Genomic DNA, 17,996 nt, shown 5'->3' on the forward strand with positions numbered 1-17,996 from the left:
CGGACCCAACCCGAAATAATGACCGGGTCTATTTTTGAGACCCTTACCCGACCCTAAACCCGATGAAATCACTCCAAACTAGCCCCTAAAGTGTTCGGGACCGGGTCGGACCTTCGGGCCGGGCTGGGTCTGTGCACCCCTAATAAAACGTAACATATTATTTTTTATTAATAAAAATAAATAAAAGAATTAACTTAATTAATACCTTAAATATTTAAAATATAAATTAAATTGATTTAAAAGTGAAAAAAATTAAATTAAAAATCGAATTTTAAAAACTATTTTGAGTATGAACTCAATAACTAAGTTTTGTCATTTCCAACTCTACAAGTACCACAAGTACGACAAATGCCGTAGCCACGCACTGATGCACACATGGAACTCTTCACCGACGTTGAACTACTACAGAATAATTATCCTATGAACCAAACATCTTTTATCACATTCTTTTGAGCTAATATCCAAACGTGCCCGTTGTTGTTGCTACTTACTTGGCTATACATCTCCTCATATACATTGTCGTTAGTATGGCGGTGCCGGTAGGGTTATTACTGTCATTCCAGGTTGAAAATATAATATATGATCACCATAAAAAAAAAATTAAAGAAATGAAGATAGATTGATTGAGACATCTTAGGTGGAGCGCAGGGATATTTGTCAGTGAGACACAATTCCTTCTCTTCTAGACTTTTACTTCTTCCTTCACATTCCACAATACAATAAAATACAATACAAATTCATCACCACACTCACCAAATATAACCTTTTCTTTTTCAAAATGCAAGACTCACCTTCCACCGCCCCCGCTGGTGGCAGGTTTTTCGGCGGAGGAGTCGGAGACAGGAGGCTCAGGCCTCACAACCAGCACCAGGAACCGTTGAAATGCCCTCGCTGTGATTCGCTCAACACTAAGTTCTGCTATTACAACAACTACAACCTCTCTCAGCCGCGCCACTTCTGCAAGAACTGTCGCCGCTACTGGACCAACGGCGGCGTCCTCCGTAACGTCCCCGTCGGCGGAGGTTGTCGGAAATCCAAATCCAAGCGCTCCAACGCGAAGTCCAAGAAAAGCAACAACAACAACTGCTCCTCCTCTTTGGAAGCCGCTCCGGAAACAACAACACCGCAACCGCAATTGCCGGAGGGAAATTCGAACTCGAACTCAAACTCTGGCAGCGAAAGCTCCAGCCTCACCGCCATCGCCACTAGCTCCGCCACCACGGAGGCGGCGTCTGCGGCGACGTCAAACGCTGCGTTGAGCAAGAATCCGGTCCCCGACGAGAACGTGAATAACTCTAACTTCACTGGTGGCGGTGGTTATTACGGTGGCTTCTCTGACATAGGAACATTCACGAGCCTTATGAGTTCAGCAAACGAAACGATGTCGTTTGGTTTTGAAAACAATGTTAACGTTCTCGATGCGACGTCGTTTCGTTTCGGTAACGATGATGGCGGGTGGCTGCAGCAGAAAGTTATCGGAAATGGAAGCGACGATCGGCGTAATAATAATAATAATAATAATCAGGAGTTTGCATCGGAGCCGTTGATGCTGGATCAGACGGGTCCTGTTGAGTTGTCGTCGCTGCAGAATGGGAAAGTTGGCAACGGAGGATGTGGACCGTTGGATTGGCATGCAGCTGGTGGTGATGGTTCTGATCATGATCATGATTTGTTTGATCTTACTAGCGCCGTTGATCAGAGTTACTGGACCCACACTCACTGGTCTGATCAAGATAACAATCCAAATCTCTTTCATCTTCCTTGAAATCCCTGAAGGAATAAGGAATTCCTCTTTTACCTTTTTTTTTTGGGAGTTTTAACTTTTAACGTAGGGAAAGAGCAAAGAATATTGGAAACTGAATTCAAAGTGTGGAAAACAAGTTAGGATGGTATAATTACGTGATGTAATTTTTTGGTTTCTTTTTTTTACTTTTAATAGGAGGTCAATTACTCAATTTGGTTTGGGCTTGACCTTAATTACTAAGGAGCTTGAGTAACTAACTTTATTATTTTGCTTGTTTTATGTTTTGATCGATATACATTGGTAAATTGTGTGTTCGGTTACCTTGATATTGTTGGAATGGGGTATAGTATATTATTGGAGTCTTCTTCTTTTGGTGAGTTTTGAAAATGAGATACTACTACTAGATTATTCATGCTGTTAGTTAGTATATATGCCACGTCATGACATTTGTTGATATAATGAATGAAGATAATTATTTGTGGACATGGTTGCGCTTGTTAAGAATTAAGGCTAACAGTTGATCAATTAATGGGTGATGAAGTAGCTAGATTGGTAGTTTGGTACTGTTTGTTCAAATGAAAATGTGGTTTAAAGAGCTTGGAAATGTTACTTTCAACTACTTGTAGAAGCTGTATATATAAATAATTGTGTGTTTTGAAAATGTATGGAGTGATCTCAAAAATTTAGACTTGGCAACTTCATGAGTCCCGCTTATGGTTACGGGTTCAAATTCCATTCCCCCAAAGTGGTTAAGTTCAAATCATGACACGCGGAGCTGAGTCAGGACTCAGGAGGAGTTGAAGAGAGTCACCATGTGTAATGTAATGGTCCTGGTGGGTAAGGTGGATGATGATGATGATGACATAATGTCCCTTGAATGTGACATAGTGCCATGGATGATGATGGATCAGGACCATCATCGACAATGTTTGGGCCTCAGCCTCAGAGGCCAGAACCATACAATACTATACTTTCTGTGTAGACTTGTATGATGAAACTTAAAGACTTCCCATCCTTAAATTAACTTGAGGGTAATTTACACTAGTAAACTAAATGGGGTTTAAAATGACGTAAATATCCTAAACCAATATACGCCTGTTCTAGAATATTTTTATGTAAAGATTTGATTTAACTATAATAGTATATTTAGAATATTTTTATGTAAATCGAATAAACTAGATTCGGTTTATTATATATATAATGTAGAAGATGTAGAAGTATTGAAGTAGTAAATCAAATCTAATTCAATTTACTAATTCTATAGCATATATATCATTGATTCTATTTATTATTTAGATAACTTATTAACATTTGGATATTAACTTTAAAACTTATGTTTTGATACGTTACTTCTAACTCAAATTTGAATTTTTCAGAGCATGTCGTCAAAGTATAAATTTTATACTTAATTTCATAAATTAAATGATAATTAAATTGATATAATATTTTAATTATTTTTTAAATTAAATTATATGTTGTATAAATATTGTTGGTTATTTTATATTGTATAACTATTCGTTATTTCTGACTTTAAAAAAATTCAAATTTTAACTCCTATGCTATTTTGGAAGGCTATATTTATATTAATTTTTTCAATATCAAATAAAGTATCGATTATGATTTTTTAGATGCTAATGAATCAAAGAATGATTTTTAATAAATTTTTTGAAATCGTTTATTATTCCGTTTTAAATTCACAAGTTTATAAAAATATAGATTTTCTTAAATTTGAACTAAAATACCAAAATTGAATTTTGATTCTTATTCATTTTGATTTTTTTTATATTTTATTTGAATTCAAATTGGAGATATTTTTTTATTGACATTTATGTTTTAAAATTAAATAAACAATTAAGTTAAAAGTAAGAAATGTTTCAATTTATTATATAGAATAAATGACCATTTGTACCCATACAAGATGAAAACGCTGACATATGTACCCAAACTAGATCGAAACTAAACTTGTACCCACGCAAGATGTCCTCCGTGTGACAAAAGTAGCCTGTCTTGGATCTGCACTTGGTTTGTGGTTATTCGATCCTATGTTGCTCTCCAATCCTCCAAAAGCCCTATCTACGTGGAAGTGAACGTTTCATTTCGCAGGAGATTTTACTGTGCCCTAGCAGAGATTCATCGTGGCTCCATGCCCAAATCGGAGAAGATGACTGGAGCACTCCCAATCGATCATCACCAACACGTAATACTCTCATCGTGCATAGATTAGCGAGGAGAGACTCATACCAGGCGTTTCTTTGAGGACAGCAAAGACGTCCCTCCCTTTCATTTGTGAAGAACAGAGGTACGCCTTTGCAATTGTTGAAAAATTTTATATGTCATTGCCACTAGTTAGATAGATTCTGAAACCTTATCAAACCCTGCAATTAATTTTATGTGTTTGAGAGTTGTTAGAATAGTTAGTTGATGGTTTGTGTTAGTTGCAGTTACAGAAAATGTTTTCTTTGATTGTATTGTTTAATTTTACTTCTAGGAATGGCCATCATCCATATAACTCTGTTCATTAATCATAGAGGATGGTTTGAGAGAGGGCCACGTGGGAATGTTAGTTACATTGGTGGAGAAGTAACAGAGATTGAGAGGGTTAATGTTGATACCCTGAATAGTTTTTTCATATCTAATTTGCTGAAGGACATTGGATATACATCTATTGTTGACTTTTACTGGCTAGAATCTAGGAAAGAGCTTGATGATGGGTTGAGGCTACTAAGGACTGATATGGACATAGTTAAAATGTATGAGATAGACGTAAGGAACGGTAACAAAATTAATGTTTATATTGAGCATCCGGTGGATCAGCCTGTGCTAGTTGAGGAGAAGAATGTGACTCCATCAAAGATGAGAATGAAGAGCTGTGCTAAAAGGGTTCTAACTCCAAAGAAGAGTCCAAGAAGAAGATTGATAGTCGTGGAAGATGATGACGATGCTGAAATAGTAGGGCATGTCCAAGTTATGAAGGAGGCCCAAGAAAGGGTTGGGGCCCAGCCCAGAGAAAAGGCTCATGAAGATAATAACCAGGCTGATGTTGAAGTCCAGAATAAGGATAGTGTTAGACTGCCTCATCACTTAGGAGATCCACCACATTCATCATCCCCTAATGCAAGACAAATTTCTCAGCCTCTCCCAACACCTGTCCTACCGGATGAGCCACCATCAACTCAGTCCCAACCTTTCCAGCCACCTATTGAGCATGACCAACAACTAATACATACTGATGGTTCAAACCCAGTTCTTCCCTCTGAAAATAATGTCTCTGAGCCTGTTGCACCTGAACAACAAACCCAATACATCCCACATCCGTATAGGAGTCCACTTTTATAATCAATCCCTGAGTTAGTCCCACCCTCTGACTTCAATAGGACTCCCCAAAATAATCAAACCAATCCTTCAGATGAGGTTGAGGGACGGCCAAAGGTGAACAAGAGAAGGTCAACAAAGAAGCCTCCCCTTACAGGACAATTTTTCATCCCGAACCCTGACCCGGACAAGCCTCCAACCTTCTATGTACTGGTTGATGATGAGGATTTTTTTGACGACAATGCTGGATATTATTGTTATGAGTCAGAGGACTTGCATAGCATAGCAAGTGATGAAGATACTAACAACACTTCAGTTTTTTCTCAGAGCAATGCCGATGCCCTTGTTAGCCAGGTGCGGTTGGAGTTGGGTATGGAATTCGAAACTCTCAACTAGTTTAGGAAGGTAGTCCGGAAGTTCAATATAAACATTGGAAGAAGCATATTCTTTGTTCATTGTGATTCCACCAGATCCAAGACTATATGCTACGAAGAGAACTGTCCTTGGCAAATATACTGTGCCAAAAGAACATTTCCAGCAAGTTATCAAGTAAAGACCTTTGTAAACGAACACACCTGTAGTAGAGACAATCATTGTAAGTCAGCAGATAAAAAATAGGTTATAGATGAATTAGTGGAGAGGATAAGAGTTCAGCTAAACTTGAGAGTGAGAGAGGCTGACCAATTCTTTAGATTTGAGTATGATGTACTAATCAATGAGAGAAAAATTTACAGATCTATGAAGAAGGCAAAGGAGAGGATTGAGGGTTCCAAGATTGCACAGTATGCAATACTTCGTGATTATGTTAATGAGATACTAAAGACTAACCTTGGCTCGACAGTAAGGATACACACGAATCCTATGCATGACTCAAATCCTCTTTTTCTGATGATCTATGTATGTTTTAATGCATGCAAGAAGGGATTTGTGGGTGGTTGTAGACCTTTAATAGGGTTGGATTGGACCTTCCTTAGAGGATATTACGGGGGTCAGCTACTGACAGCTATAGGACATGATGCAAACAATCATATCTATCTTATTGCCTATGCAATTGTAGAATCAGAAAACAAGGATAGTTGGAGTGATTTTTAGAGATAATTTAGGAGGATGTGGGAGATTTTCAGGTAAACGAATTTAACTTCCTGTCAGATGCAGAAGGTACTTGTTTTGATTACTTTTTAAGTCTGTTATGGCATGTTAATAGCTTCTCTGTCTAATTAAAATCTATTATGATGATGTATGTCTAATTGGAATATATGATTATAGGACTTAATCTGATATAGACAATTGATTCATGTGTAGGCGGAATCTGTTATTAGGACTTAATTCGGTTATGAATTTTGTTTTAAACAATTTGATTCTCTGTTTAATTTGAATTCTGTTTTAGAATCTCACTGAAAGTGGATTATTAAAATCTGGTTTAGGCACAAAATTGCTAGATAATTATTGAATTTTGTTTTAGAATCTCACTGAAAGTGGATTATTGAAATTTGGTTTAGGTACAAAATTGCTTTGAATGTCATAAATTGAGCAATATTTTCCATTTGAATATCAAATGTTGATAGTTGTTTACTATACTGTATACCTACAAGGGTTAATACCTGCCGTGCAAAAAATGTACCCAAATACCAACCACAGATTTTGTGCCATGCATATATGGCAAAACTTTCTCAAGAAATAGTGATTTACAGTTGAAAATGTGTTTGTGGTCTTGTACTAAGGCAACCACAACACAAGACTTCAATGCTGCCATGGATAGACTAAAAAAGATCAATGCTGGGGCTTGAAAATACTTGAAAAAGATTAATCCAAAACAATAGAGCAGAGCTCACTTTAGTGAATACCCTAAGATGGACAAATACACAAACAACAAATACGAGGTGTTTAATGCCAAGGTGAAGAAGATGAGGGGGAAACCGATAATTACCATGTTGGAGAAAGTGAGGTGCTACGTAATGCGGATTATGACAAGGAATAAAAAGGCTTTGGTTGGGTACAGTAGAAGGTTAGCCCCAACCCACCAGAGCATATTAGAAAGGGAGAAGCGAGAGCGAGAAATGGAGGCCTCTACCAACCGAAGATGACGCAGGGAATGTGTATGAGGTGAAATGTCTGCCGATGAAGGTGAGTGTGGATCTTGGCAAAGGTACATGCAGTTGTCAACTTTGGCAACTCACTGGGCTACCATGTAGACATGCATGTGCTGCTTTGGCTTACCATAACAGAAGACCCAAAGAGTATGCACACAACTGGCTCACCATGGGTGCATACAATGCAGCATATCAGACTTTAATGCGTCCAGTTCCAAGGCAGGAGTTTTGGGAGCACCTTAATACCTTCCCCATTCTGCCAACATAGTACAGAAAACCAATTGGAAGACCTACAACCAAGAGAGACAAGAGAAATGATGGTCCTAAAGAGAAGATTGACCCTCATAGAACAAAGAGGAGGATTGGAACTATTATCTATAAATACTGCCTCCATGTATATAAGTCCAATTCTAGGTGAAATTATTTCAATTCTATAATTATTGATTCCTGTGATTCATGTTGAATTTACGATGACTACTTTTTTTCTTAGGCTGGTCACAATAAGAGAAGTTGTAAGAAGAGAAATGAAGCAATGAGTGAAGAGAGTTATGCACCGCAAGTGCATGCAAATGATGAGGATGAGGATATGCTGACTGAAATGTACTAGGAGAAGACATTAGAAGCTGCAGAAGCTGAACAAGAGGCAACTGAAGAGGAAAATGGAACCGCAACACCCCAAGATGCACAAGTAGGTGCATTGCATTATTCAACTCGTTAATCTGCCTTGTATAGCTTGGCACTCATCTGAATTGTTTGATCTTTGGAATGCAACAGCCTCAAACCCATGCCGCCGCCACCAAGCACACAACCACAACCTCCAACAAACAATGCAATAACCAAAAAACAAGTTAAAAGGAGAAGTATTAGGCGACCTCCTCCAACTGGACAAACACTGCAGCCAAGCACACCATCTGCCAACCATCCAACTACAACTCCTTCCACACACAACTCTCAAACTACACCTCATCCACTACAAGGTGCTAGTGCAGGGACAAGTACATGGTTCACATAGTTCATGCCCACACTTGGTGTTGTGACTCCAATTGCTAGATGCTGAGGCACAGCTGTTAGAGGGAGATGTCAAGGTAGAGGTTGAGGTAGGATAAGTGCAGCAAACGGAGGAAAAAATGGTATCTCAAGCGGGAGCAGTAACTCGATCTCAATTTCGTAGACTAGTTATGGTTGTTTTTTGTTGTTTTTGGTATACTTTAGAGAGATATATAACTCTTGTATTTTTTTTATGCATTTTCATGGTATGTCTAAGTGTAGACTTAGTTATGCTAGTTTTGAGGGTGTGATTTGAGTTGCCGATACTTACCTTCTTTGGCTTATGTGACAATCATTAGAACCTGCAGCATCTATATATGTATATAAGTGTTCTCCAACTTATTGTTAATTTTATCACTCTTGTAACAACACCTTGTTCTTAATTTGGAACAAACTCATATATTGAAAACCAAAACCATCAGGTTACTATGTTACGGATTCAGCTTATTATTGGATCCTTAAGAAGAAAAGAGAGATTCATGTCCATTTTCAATGGCATTGCCTACAGATAAACATTATCAAAATCATTTCAGATGGCAGCAACAAGTTCAAAGCATGCGTGTCTACGTCAATGTATCAGAAATTAAAAAAACCAGAACAATGTAAGGAACACAACATATCATGCCAATATCAGGAACTTTTTTCACTATCATGAACAAAGATCCCCAATTTTACATATCTTATAATTTCATCACCAAATACAACTCAGAATAAACAAAACGCTACCCCCAATGCAACGGTTAAAAGCAACACTCTAATTTCCCTAATTTCACCCCTACTTTCAACCCTAAATTTGTCTATCTTCCTAGCCATCAATGAGGATGCTTGCTGATTTTTTTCCACTGCAGTGACAGTCAATCCATCATCATGCCTTGCATAAGAATGTTCCGAATTTCTCTTTGCTAAACATCTTGTTAGGTCCTCCCATCCTTCTTCGAGTTCATCTACCCAAAAAAAGTATTTGTCTGAAAAAAATGCACCCAAATGTCAACTAAAATTCAAAAATAAATTTCTCACCTCAACAACAATAGCATATGGCCCTTACTGCCTATAAAGGACATCTGATGAACCATCTATTAGGGTTCGTAATCGTGCCAAACTCCATCAACGCAACCTCCCTCCCACAGAAACATTTGCCGTCGAGCTTCTTCTCCTTCATCTTCTTCGAACTTGTAGAACTGCTGCGACTTCCATCATTTGCAGTAGAATTAAATCTACACAAAGACATTTCAGGGGTTACGAGATAATTCTTTCTGACCGTGGGTGCACTTGAATTTCAACAATGTTTGATTTTGGGGGTATGGTTTGAATTGGGGAAGATAAGTTGCTAGGGTTTTGATTTGATGCGTAAGGCCCTTTCCACCTTCATATACAAACATTCACTTCCACGTAGATAGGGCTTTTAGAGGGTTGGAGAGCCACGTAGGGTCGGATAACCACAAATCAAGTGCAGATTTAAGACAGGCTACTTTTGTCACATGGAAGGCATTTTGCGTGGGTACAAGTTTAGTTTTGATCTAGTGTGGGTACATATGTCAGCTTTTTCATCTTCTATGGATACAAATGGTCATTTATTCTATTATATACATGTTGCAGAAGTAGTAAATCGATTTACATGTATATGTAGTAGATTCAATTTACTACTTCTGCAGCATATGTAGTAAATCGAATTTAGTTGATTCGATTTATTACTATTATAACTAAATTGAATCCAATTGATTCGATTTATATAGAAATATTCTAAGATAGACGTGTAACAAAAATTAACTTAGAACATCTGCGTAATTTTAAACCTTATTGAATTTATTAATGTAAATTACCCTTAACTTAATATTGATGAAAGGTTAGATGAGTTTGAAAAGAAATGCCTAAATCATTAGAAAAAAAAATATTAATGAATTACATTTTATGTAGTTTTTTCTAATTAATCCAATTTTTTTAGGAGTATTGAATTGGTTTATATATTTTATTCGAGTAATAATTAAGAGGCTTAATTTATCTCTAAATATTTTTTATTTAAATAAATAAAAATGAAATATATATTAGTTTTTAAAAATATAAAAAAAGGATAAAAAATTTTAATTTTTATTTAAAAATTAAAAAGATAATTTAAAATTTTTAATTATTTTTCATTTTATTATTAAAATTATTCACACTTAAATCATTCATTATTAAAAATGACAATATATGCCGTACAACTTTAGGTAGTTCTCTCATCCAATGTGGTTATCATGTGAATGATGTCCATCAAAACTAAAGAAACAATTGTTGTCTCAACTTATTGTACCAACAGAATTATCAAGTCTTGTCTAGTTCCAGATTATATCCTGAATTCCTGATATACATATGCATTTTTACAAATGCAAATTCATCATTTCTAACTTCCTAGTACTATCCGTTTATGCTTATCTAATACTAACACTAACAACTCCAAACGTTACATTATTACATAGGTGTTTCTAAATTTTATTTTATGGTAGGATTTTTTCCGAAGCGCAGAAACCATCAAGCTATATATACACACTAAAAATAATTACTAAAATTAGTTATTATTATAAAATATATATTAATATTTAAAATACACACTAAAAATAAATTATTTACGCATATACTTATATAAAGATATATAGTAACTAATTTTAATAACTCATTTTAATATATAAAAATATTTTCACTCTATAACCTAAGATGTTATATTCGTTACAAATAACGCTTTATTAAGAATCAAACAACAAAAAAAAGCTACTAATAAAGGATTTGAACTAGTTTAAAGACTACATACAGAGTCTTAACCAGCAATATTTGATATTTTATATAAAATGTATCTATATAAACGGAGAGGATGAACCAAAAATGTATATAATCTTCTTAGTGACGGTATGTTAATTTAAATTGATATGATATGTATACCTATATATAACTATTCTAGAATCATGAAAGATGTATAAATAAATATCCATAGGTAATGGATAATATCATATACTCCTCTTTTGTTGTTTATAGTTCAAAAGCATTTGAAGCAAGGAAACACACATATCTTCCACCATTGGCGAAATCTTGATTTCCTTTTCTCACCTTCCGCCATTCTCACTGGGCTTCCACTCCATTCAGCAGGTAATCTGAAATTTTGTATTCACAAACCAAACTATTTCAGTCATATTTTAATGAACTAATTTTTTTAATCTTATTTGGTAATAATATTTTATATCTTATTTTGTACCAACCATGCAAATTTTTCTTGAGTGATGCAAATTAAAATAAAATAACATATTTACATGGGAAATGCAAATGAGTGTGTACTGCTTATGCTGTCATTGGATTGATGATGATGATGAGGTGCATTGATTGATGACATTGATGGTTCAGAACCAGAATTTGTTGTTGTTGTTGTTGATGATGATAATATTGGAACTGAGAGAGGACTTGGAGCATGTGAAGAAACCTCTTGATGAGGAAAATCATCAATTTGTGAACCTATTATTATAGGAGGAGGTATGGTTGTAGTGTTTGTAAATTGTGACAAGTATGGACAAGAACACTGATTTGGATGCTTCACTCTGTTGTTATTGTACTTATTCTTGTTCACAGTTGTTCCTAGCTGTGAATTCAATTGCCTGTTCTTGAAAGGTCTTGAGAATTCTGCATCATTTCTGAAAATCTGACGAATTTTTCAAAGAGAAAACACAAGATGGTTAAAAACATTTTAGAGGTAGCAATATTTTTAAGGTTACTTTCTAAAGATTTATAATATAATGGAAGAAAAATGAATAGTCTAACGCAAAAATCAAACAATATTCCCTCCTTGTGATAATTGTTTCTTTTATTTTTTCAATTTTTTCGGTTTATAGTAAACTTAAAAAATAAAAAACAATTATCATGAAAAATAGTTAGTAATTAATAATAGAGAAATTCTACGTATACAAGCATTTTTTTATACAAGTCTTTACAAGTTATTATATTAGCGCGCTTGAACGTTACCGCACGTTCTTCTTTCTCTTCCTCTTCTTCTTCTTTTTTTTCGTTTCTTACTTTCTCTTTCTCCTTCTTCAACCGTTACTGCACAATTTCACTGCACCGTCTTCTTCTTCTTGCTGCACATTCTTCTTCCTCTTCCTCCTCTTCTTCTTCTTCTTTTCTTTCGTTTTTTGCCTTCTCTTTCTCCTTCTTCATTTACGTGCTTTTCTCTTTGTTTTCTTTTTTCGTTATTCTTGATTTCCATTATTTTTTGATATCAAGCTCTGAAATCATTTTTGAAGAAGAAGAAGCGGCAGAATATGAGGAGGAGAAAGAGAAAGAGTTCTGAATTATGCATAAAGTGTCCTTTGGGTGTATTTTCTATAATCGTTTGGGTGTATTTTCTATAATCGTTTGGGTGTATTTCTGAAGTTTCATTATTTTCAAAACGATTTCAAAGCTTGATTTCAGAAACCATGAAAATCGAAAAAAAAAGAAGTAAGAATACCAGTAATAAACGAGTAAAACAACTAATGAAAAGGCAAAGAGAATAACGAAGAAATATCGTTTGGGTGTATTTTCTATAATCGTTTGGGTGTATTTTCTATAATCGTTTGGGTGTATTTCTGAAGTTCTATTATTTTCAAAACGATTTCAAAGTTTGATTTCAGAAACCATGAAAATCGAAAAAAAAGAAGCAAGAATACCAGTAATAAATGCAAGTAAAACAACTAATGAAAATGCAAAGAGAATAACGAAGAAATATCGTTTGGGTGTATTTTCTATAATCGTTTGGGTGTATTTTCTATAATCGTTTGGGTGTATTTCTGAAGTTCCATTATCTTCAAAACGATTTCAAAGCTTGATTTCAGAAACCATGAAAATCGAAAAAAAACGAAGCAAGAATACCAGTAATAAACGCAAATAAAACAACTAATGAAAAGGCAAAGAGAATAACGAAGAAATCCATGGAGGAGGAGGAAGAAGAAGAAGGAGAAGAAGAAGAAGAGGAAGAGGAAGAGGAAGATGAGTTGTTCATAATCCACGGTGAGTGAAGAAGAAGAAGAAGAAGAGGAAGAGGAAGAGGAAGAGGAAGATGAGTTGTTCATAATCCACGGTGAGTGAAGAAGAAGAAGAAGAAGAAGAGTTTTTCATAATTCACGGTGAGTGAAGAAGAAGAAGAAGAAAGAAGAAGAGGAAGAGGAAGAGGAAGAGGAAGAGGAGTCGTTCATAATTCACGGTGAGTGTAGCGCTTTGGAAACTAAATAACGCATTAAAAGACTCTAATGTGTAGCAACTTGTAAAACTTGTAAGTCAAAAAGACTTGTATGTGTAGCAAGCCTCTTAATAATATATAGGTTATGGATTTAGTTTTAGGGTACATGTTAAGAATATGTTAATAATATAAATTAAATTTTTTTATTAAAAATATAAAAAATTTAAGTTTTTAATTTATTTATTTTGTATTTATTAAAAATTTTAATAATCTGATTGTATACCAAATACACATATTAGTTAAACTCATATATTATAATTTTGGGAAGAAGCTACAACTTAGTTCAGCTATTTAAATTTAGTACTTGACTTATGTTGAAAGTTGACACTATCTGGCTTTTTATTCTTTTTATTGGAAATGTATAGAGTTAATTTTACATTTTTTAGTGTTCTTTTTTAATTTTTGGGTTCATCATTCATTACTATCTCACATCTGAATTAGTATAATTATGCCAACTTTGAAGTGGTCAATCTTGGAGATCAAGGTTCACTAAATTAAGAGTCAAAGTATACAACTGTCTAAAGAATAGCCTATATGAAGATTCACAGTGTCATAATCTTACTCAATTGAGTCAATTCACATGATAGAATAATAATAAATAATATATACTAACAAGAAAAAGAGAAAAAACAAAAGGTAAAAATAGAAAAAAGAAAAGGAAAATGACTAGCAATAATGACAACAAACTTACCAAGTAAGAAAAGATGGGATTATACAGTTTTTTTTTGAGAAAAATTTAAAACAGTCTCTAACAATTATTTTAAAAAAGGCAAAGAGATCTTTGACAAAAAAAATATCAATTCAATTCTTGAGATTTATTTTTATAAGACTGATTAGTTTTTATGCCAAAAAAAATTAATATTGTTGTTTTTAATACAGAAATTAATCAGTCCAAAAAAAAGATCAGGAGTTGGGTTAGATATTCTTTTTCTTGAGAATCTCATTATCCTTTCGAGATAATTGTCAGAGTCAAATGAGATATCACTTTTTTTTTCTATTTTCAGGCATAAATACTCTTTTGTTAAACTTTTATGATCTTTCTTTTTATCAATTCATTAGATTTGCTATATTTATGACCACTGTGTTTTTTTATAATTCTTTTTTAACAACAGCCAAAAACTTAATACGTTTTCATTCTATATTTTATATCTTTCAATTTTACTATATTTTGAACATTTAATATAATAATTTTTTAACATTTTTATGTATTTAAAGTATTAGAAATATTATTTTTTCAAAAAAGTTTAGTCAAATATTTTTTTTATGATACTTTTAAAATTTTAACAAGAAAATTGTCATCCTATTAAATGAAAAATAAATGAGTAAACTATCAAAATGGTACCTAAAGGTTCACATGACTCACAAAAATAATCTCAAAAAATAAGTCGTAAAATATTTAAAAATACGATAAAAAGAATTAAATATTAAATATATATTCTTAAAAAAGACTTTAAAAATCATATTTTAATGTAATTTTTGCAAACATCATTAAAAAATAAAAAATTTCATCCTCACAAATTATTAATTTTATGTCAAGTGAATTTTAAAAAAATTATTGTAAATGACCATTTTTTAAAAAAAAAAATAAAAAGAAAAATCTAGAGATCAAATTTTGTTTTAAATTTTTTTGTGTATCTTTTAAATATTTATTCAACTCTTTCTACAAAAATTTTAATCAAATAGATAAGTCATTTGTTAAATTCAAAAAATAATTATAAAAAATATAATATTTATTAATTATTTTTGTCATATTTTTAAATAATTCAAGGACTGTTTTGTCGAAAACATCCTGTCGTCAGCATCTGAATCCGGTAATTAAGTCAAAATAAATATATAAACAAAAGAAAAATAAAGAACTGATGAATCTAACCTCTTCAAGTGTCTGTGATGTCCTCTTCTTTGTAGAAGTGTGTTTAAAGTCACATTCTGACCCATCAGAAATTGTTGACATTCTCTTCATAGTTCTTACCAGATTTGGATCACTTCTACTTTTGATGCGACAAATATTATCATTATTATTATGACTATGATCTAAGTCACAATAATCTTGTTCTGGGGTCACCACCCTATCAACCCCTATGTCCTTAACAAATTGTTGAAGATCTTCTTGAATGAAAACAACAAACTCAGGGATATCATAGTCCATCATGACATTATTATCATTATTGTTAGTACCAAATTTTTCTCCATTGAACAAACCTTGTATTGGAACCTCTCTTATCACAAATCTATTGCCATACACTCTCTGCTGCAAAATTTTCCTCTGCTCTTCAATTCTTGGATCCTCATAAATGAATGAATGCGGCTGACTATTGCTGCGGATTTTCAAATTTCGCATGATGTCTAAATGGATGATGAATCCTGCAAGTTAAGTTTACAAATTAAGAACCACCAAATTCAATCTTATTATCAAATATTCGACTAATCTTGTCGCATTATAAATTAGTGAATATAACGAATTTGTAACATGACTAGAAATTATAATATATAAATGTGATATTACACTTGAATATATACACTTATTTCATTCGACGGTTATGGAAATTATGCAATTTTAATAATAAACCATTAAAGAATATTGTTAAAATTAAATTCATATTTTTTTGTTATTTAAAATATTATTTAATTATAAAAAATATATTATCAAATAAAAAAATACTGTGTGCCACTTTTTCACATAAAAAGTAATGTAGCATCTCCTAACTGGTATGATTTTAGATAGCATTTGGTAGAGAGATAAAGATTGAAAGACTGAGATTGAGAGACAGAGACTAAAAGATAGAGACCAAAATAAATTTTAGTATTTTGTTTGGTGCAAAGTGAGAGATAGAAATTGAAATAAGAATAAAACTCTAATTTAATTTGCACAAATGATAAAATTGGAATTAATTAATTGAAATGAGGGTATTTTAGATATAAAATGTTATTAAAATTTCAGTCTCTGTCTCTAAAAATTTCAATTTTCTGTGTCCCTACTTTTTGGTGGTACTGAAATATTGAAATTTTAGGAATAGAAACATAAATTTTAGTACTAGTCTCTGAACAAACAAATATGATATTATGTCCCAGTCTGCCAATCTTCCTCCCAATATCTCAAAACAAACTCTACCTGTATTTCTTTCAATGTATGTGGACAGTTAAATGCACAAATATTCAATGTTATATAAGATTTAAAATAGTTGCACTTAAACAGTTAAATGCACAAATATTCTCTGTTATATAAGATTTAAAATGGTCACACTTAAAGAGTGTAATGTAAATGTAATATAAACAATGTAATCCAAAAAGATATCAACAATTTTCAAAGGCACTACAAATGACTTCGACTTATTTGATTTCTCATGTTTCTCACTTTTGGGATTTGAAAGTGATGAACCGTGCACAGTAACAAACTAACAATTCTGTTTGGAATTGACAAAAATGATATTGATTTGATATTTATATATTAAATTATGTGTTTTTTTATACCATGAATTATATGGTAAGTTCTAGAATTCTATTTACTTTGTTTTGAAAATCATATCAAAATTGGTAGGACGAATTTAAGACCTTTGACATCAAATAAAATATATAAATTCCAAATTCTTATTATTCTAAACACTAACAAGAGGAGAGAGTGAGAAGTTACAAAAAACTTAAGGATGCAAATTTGAATACTTTAGGAAACGATAAAAAGGAAGGATACTAAACAGGTTTTAGAAGTGAATGGTGAGAAAATTCATAAGTTACAGAACTGTGAAGGTAGTGGATGATGCTTATTTCTTCCACCAAAAAAATCATGTCATTGATGAAAGAGAAAGGAGATTTTCTCTTTTTTTTTTTTAATTATTAATTCGAATTTCACTGATTGGACTCAATTTATATAGATCTAAAAAAAATTAAATTTCTAAATTTTATTTTATTATATTTTTATTTTCAAACCAAAAAGAAGATCCTACATATTGCACAATTCACAAGCCCACCATTTTGATGATGGCTCCCCAACATTAACAATAAAAAAAATAAGAAAAAAGAAAAAAAAAAGGTGAAATTCAGCCATTAATAAGATTGTGGCCGATTGATGTTTCCCAGTAAAATCATCCATAAACAAGCCCAAATAAAGAACAATGTTTTATGCAAGTTATGGGCACCAAATTAAAATAATGAACAAAACATACAAAGAAGCACAAGAAGTTCATAACAAACACAAAATAAAAAGAGACATTAAAAAATAAATAAAATAGTGATATTCAAATGCTACTACCTGTGTTATATATATGATGATGCTTCACAGCTTCAGCACTTTCAACTCCAATTACTACTATCTAGGAAGAATGGAATGAAAATGGAGGGAGTTAATAGAAATTGAGAGAGAAAAAAATAATAAAAGAAAATAAAAAAGTGAGAAACAATAAATGGACGGTTCAATCTAATATCTAATAATCTAATCTAATTAATATATTTAAAACATATACCAAACAGCCAGTTTGCATCCAATGATGATGATGATGTTTTTTTGTATCTTCTCTTTCACGTATGTTTCATGCTCTTCAATATTCTCTTTATGGTTATTATATTTTGCATTACTACGAAA

General features: G+C 32.8%; 2 protein-coding genes across 2 annotated transcripts; one reads left to right on the top strand and one right to left on the bottom strand.

Annotated features, from left to right (window-relative positions):
* Positions 1-615: 615 nt before the first annotated feature.
* Positions 616-2,183, top strand: LOC130954829 (dof zinc finger protein DOF5.4-like). Its single transcript, XM_057881604.1, has one exon. It carries the CDS (start codon positions 779-781, stop codon positions 1,763-1,765), a length of 987 nt encoding a protein of 328 aa, XP_057737587.1. The 5' UTR covers positions 616-778; the 3' UTR covers positions 1,766-2,183.
* Positions 2,184-11,074: 8,891 nt separating this feature from the next.
* Positions 11,075-15,569, bottom strand: LOC130957586 (uncharacterized). Its single transcript, XM_057884431.1, has 3 exons — positions 15,393-15,569; positions 11,469-11,851; positions 11,075-11,312 (listed from the first exon to the last, which is right to left on the bottom strand). Exons 1-3 carry the CDS (start codon positions 15,567-15,569, stop codon positions 11,198-11,200), a joined length of 675 nt encoding a protein of 224 aa, XP_057740414.1. The 3' UTR covers positions 11,075-11,197.
* Between the last annotated feature and the right edge of the window lie 2,427 nt (positions 15,570-17,996).

This window comes from Arachis stenosperma, chromosome 10 (assembly GCF_014773155.1).
Source record: "Arachis stenosperma cultivar V10309 chromosome 10, arast.V10309.gnm1.PFL2, whole genome shotgun sequence".
Classification (NCBI taxonomy): domain Eukaryota; kingdom Viridiplantae; phylum Streptophyta; class Magnoliopsida; order Fabales; family Fabaceae; genus Arachis; species Arachis stenosperma.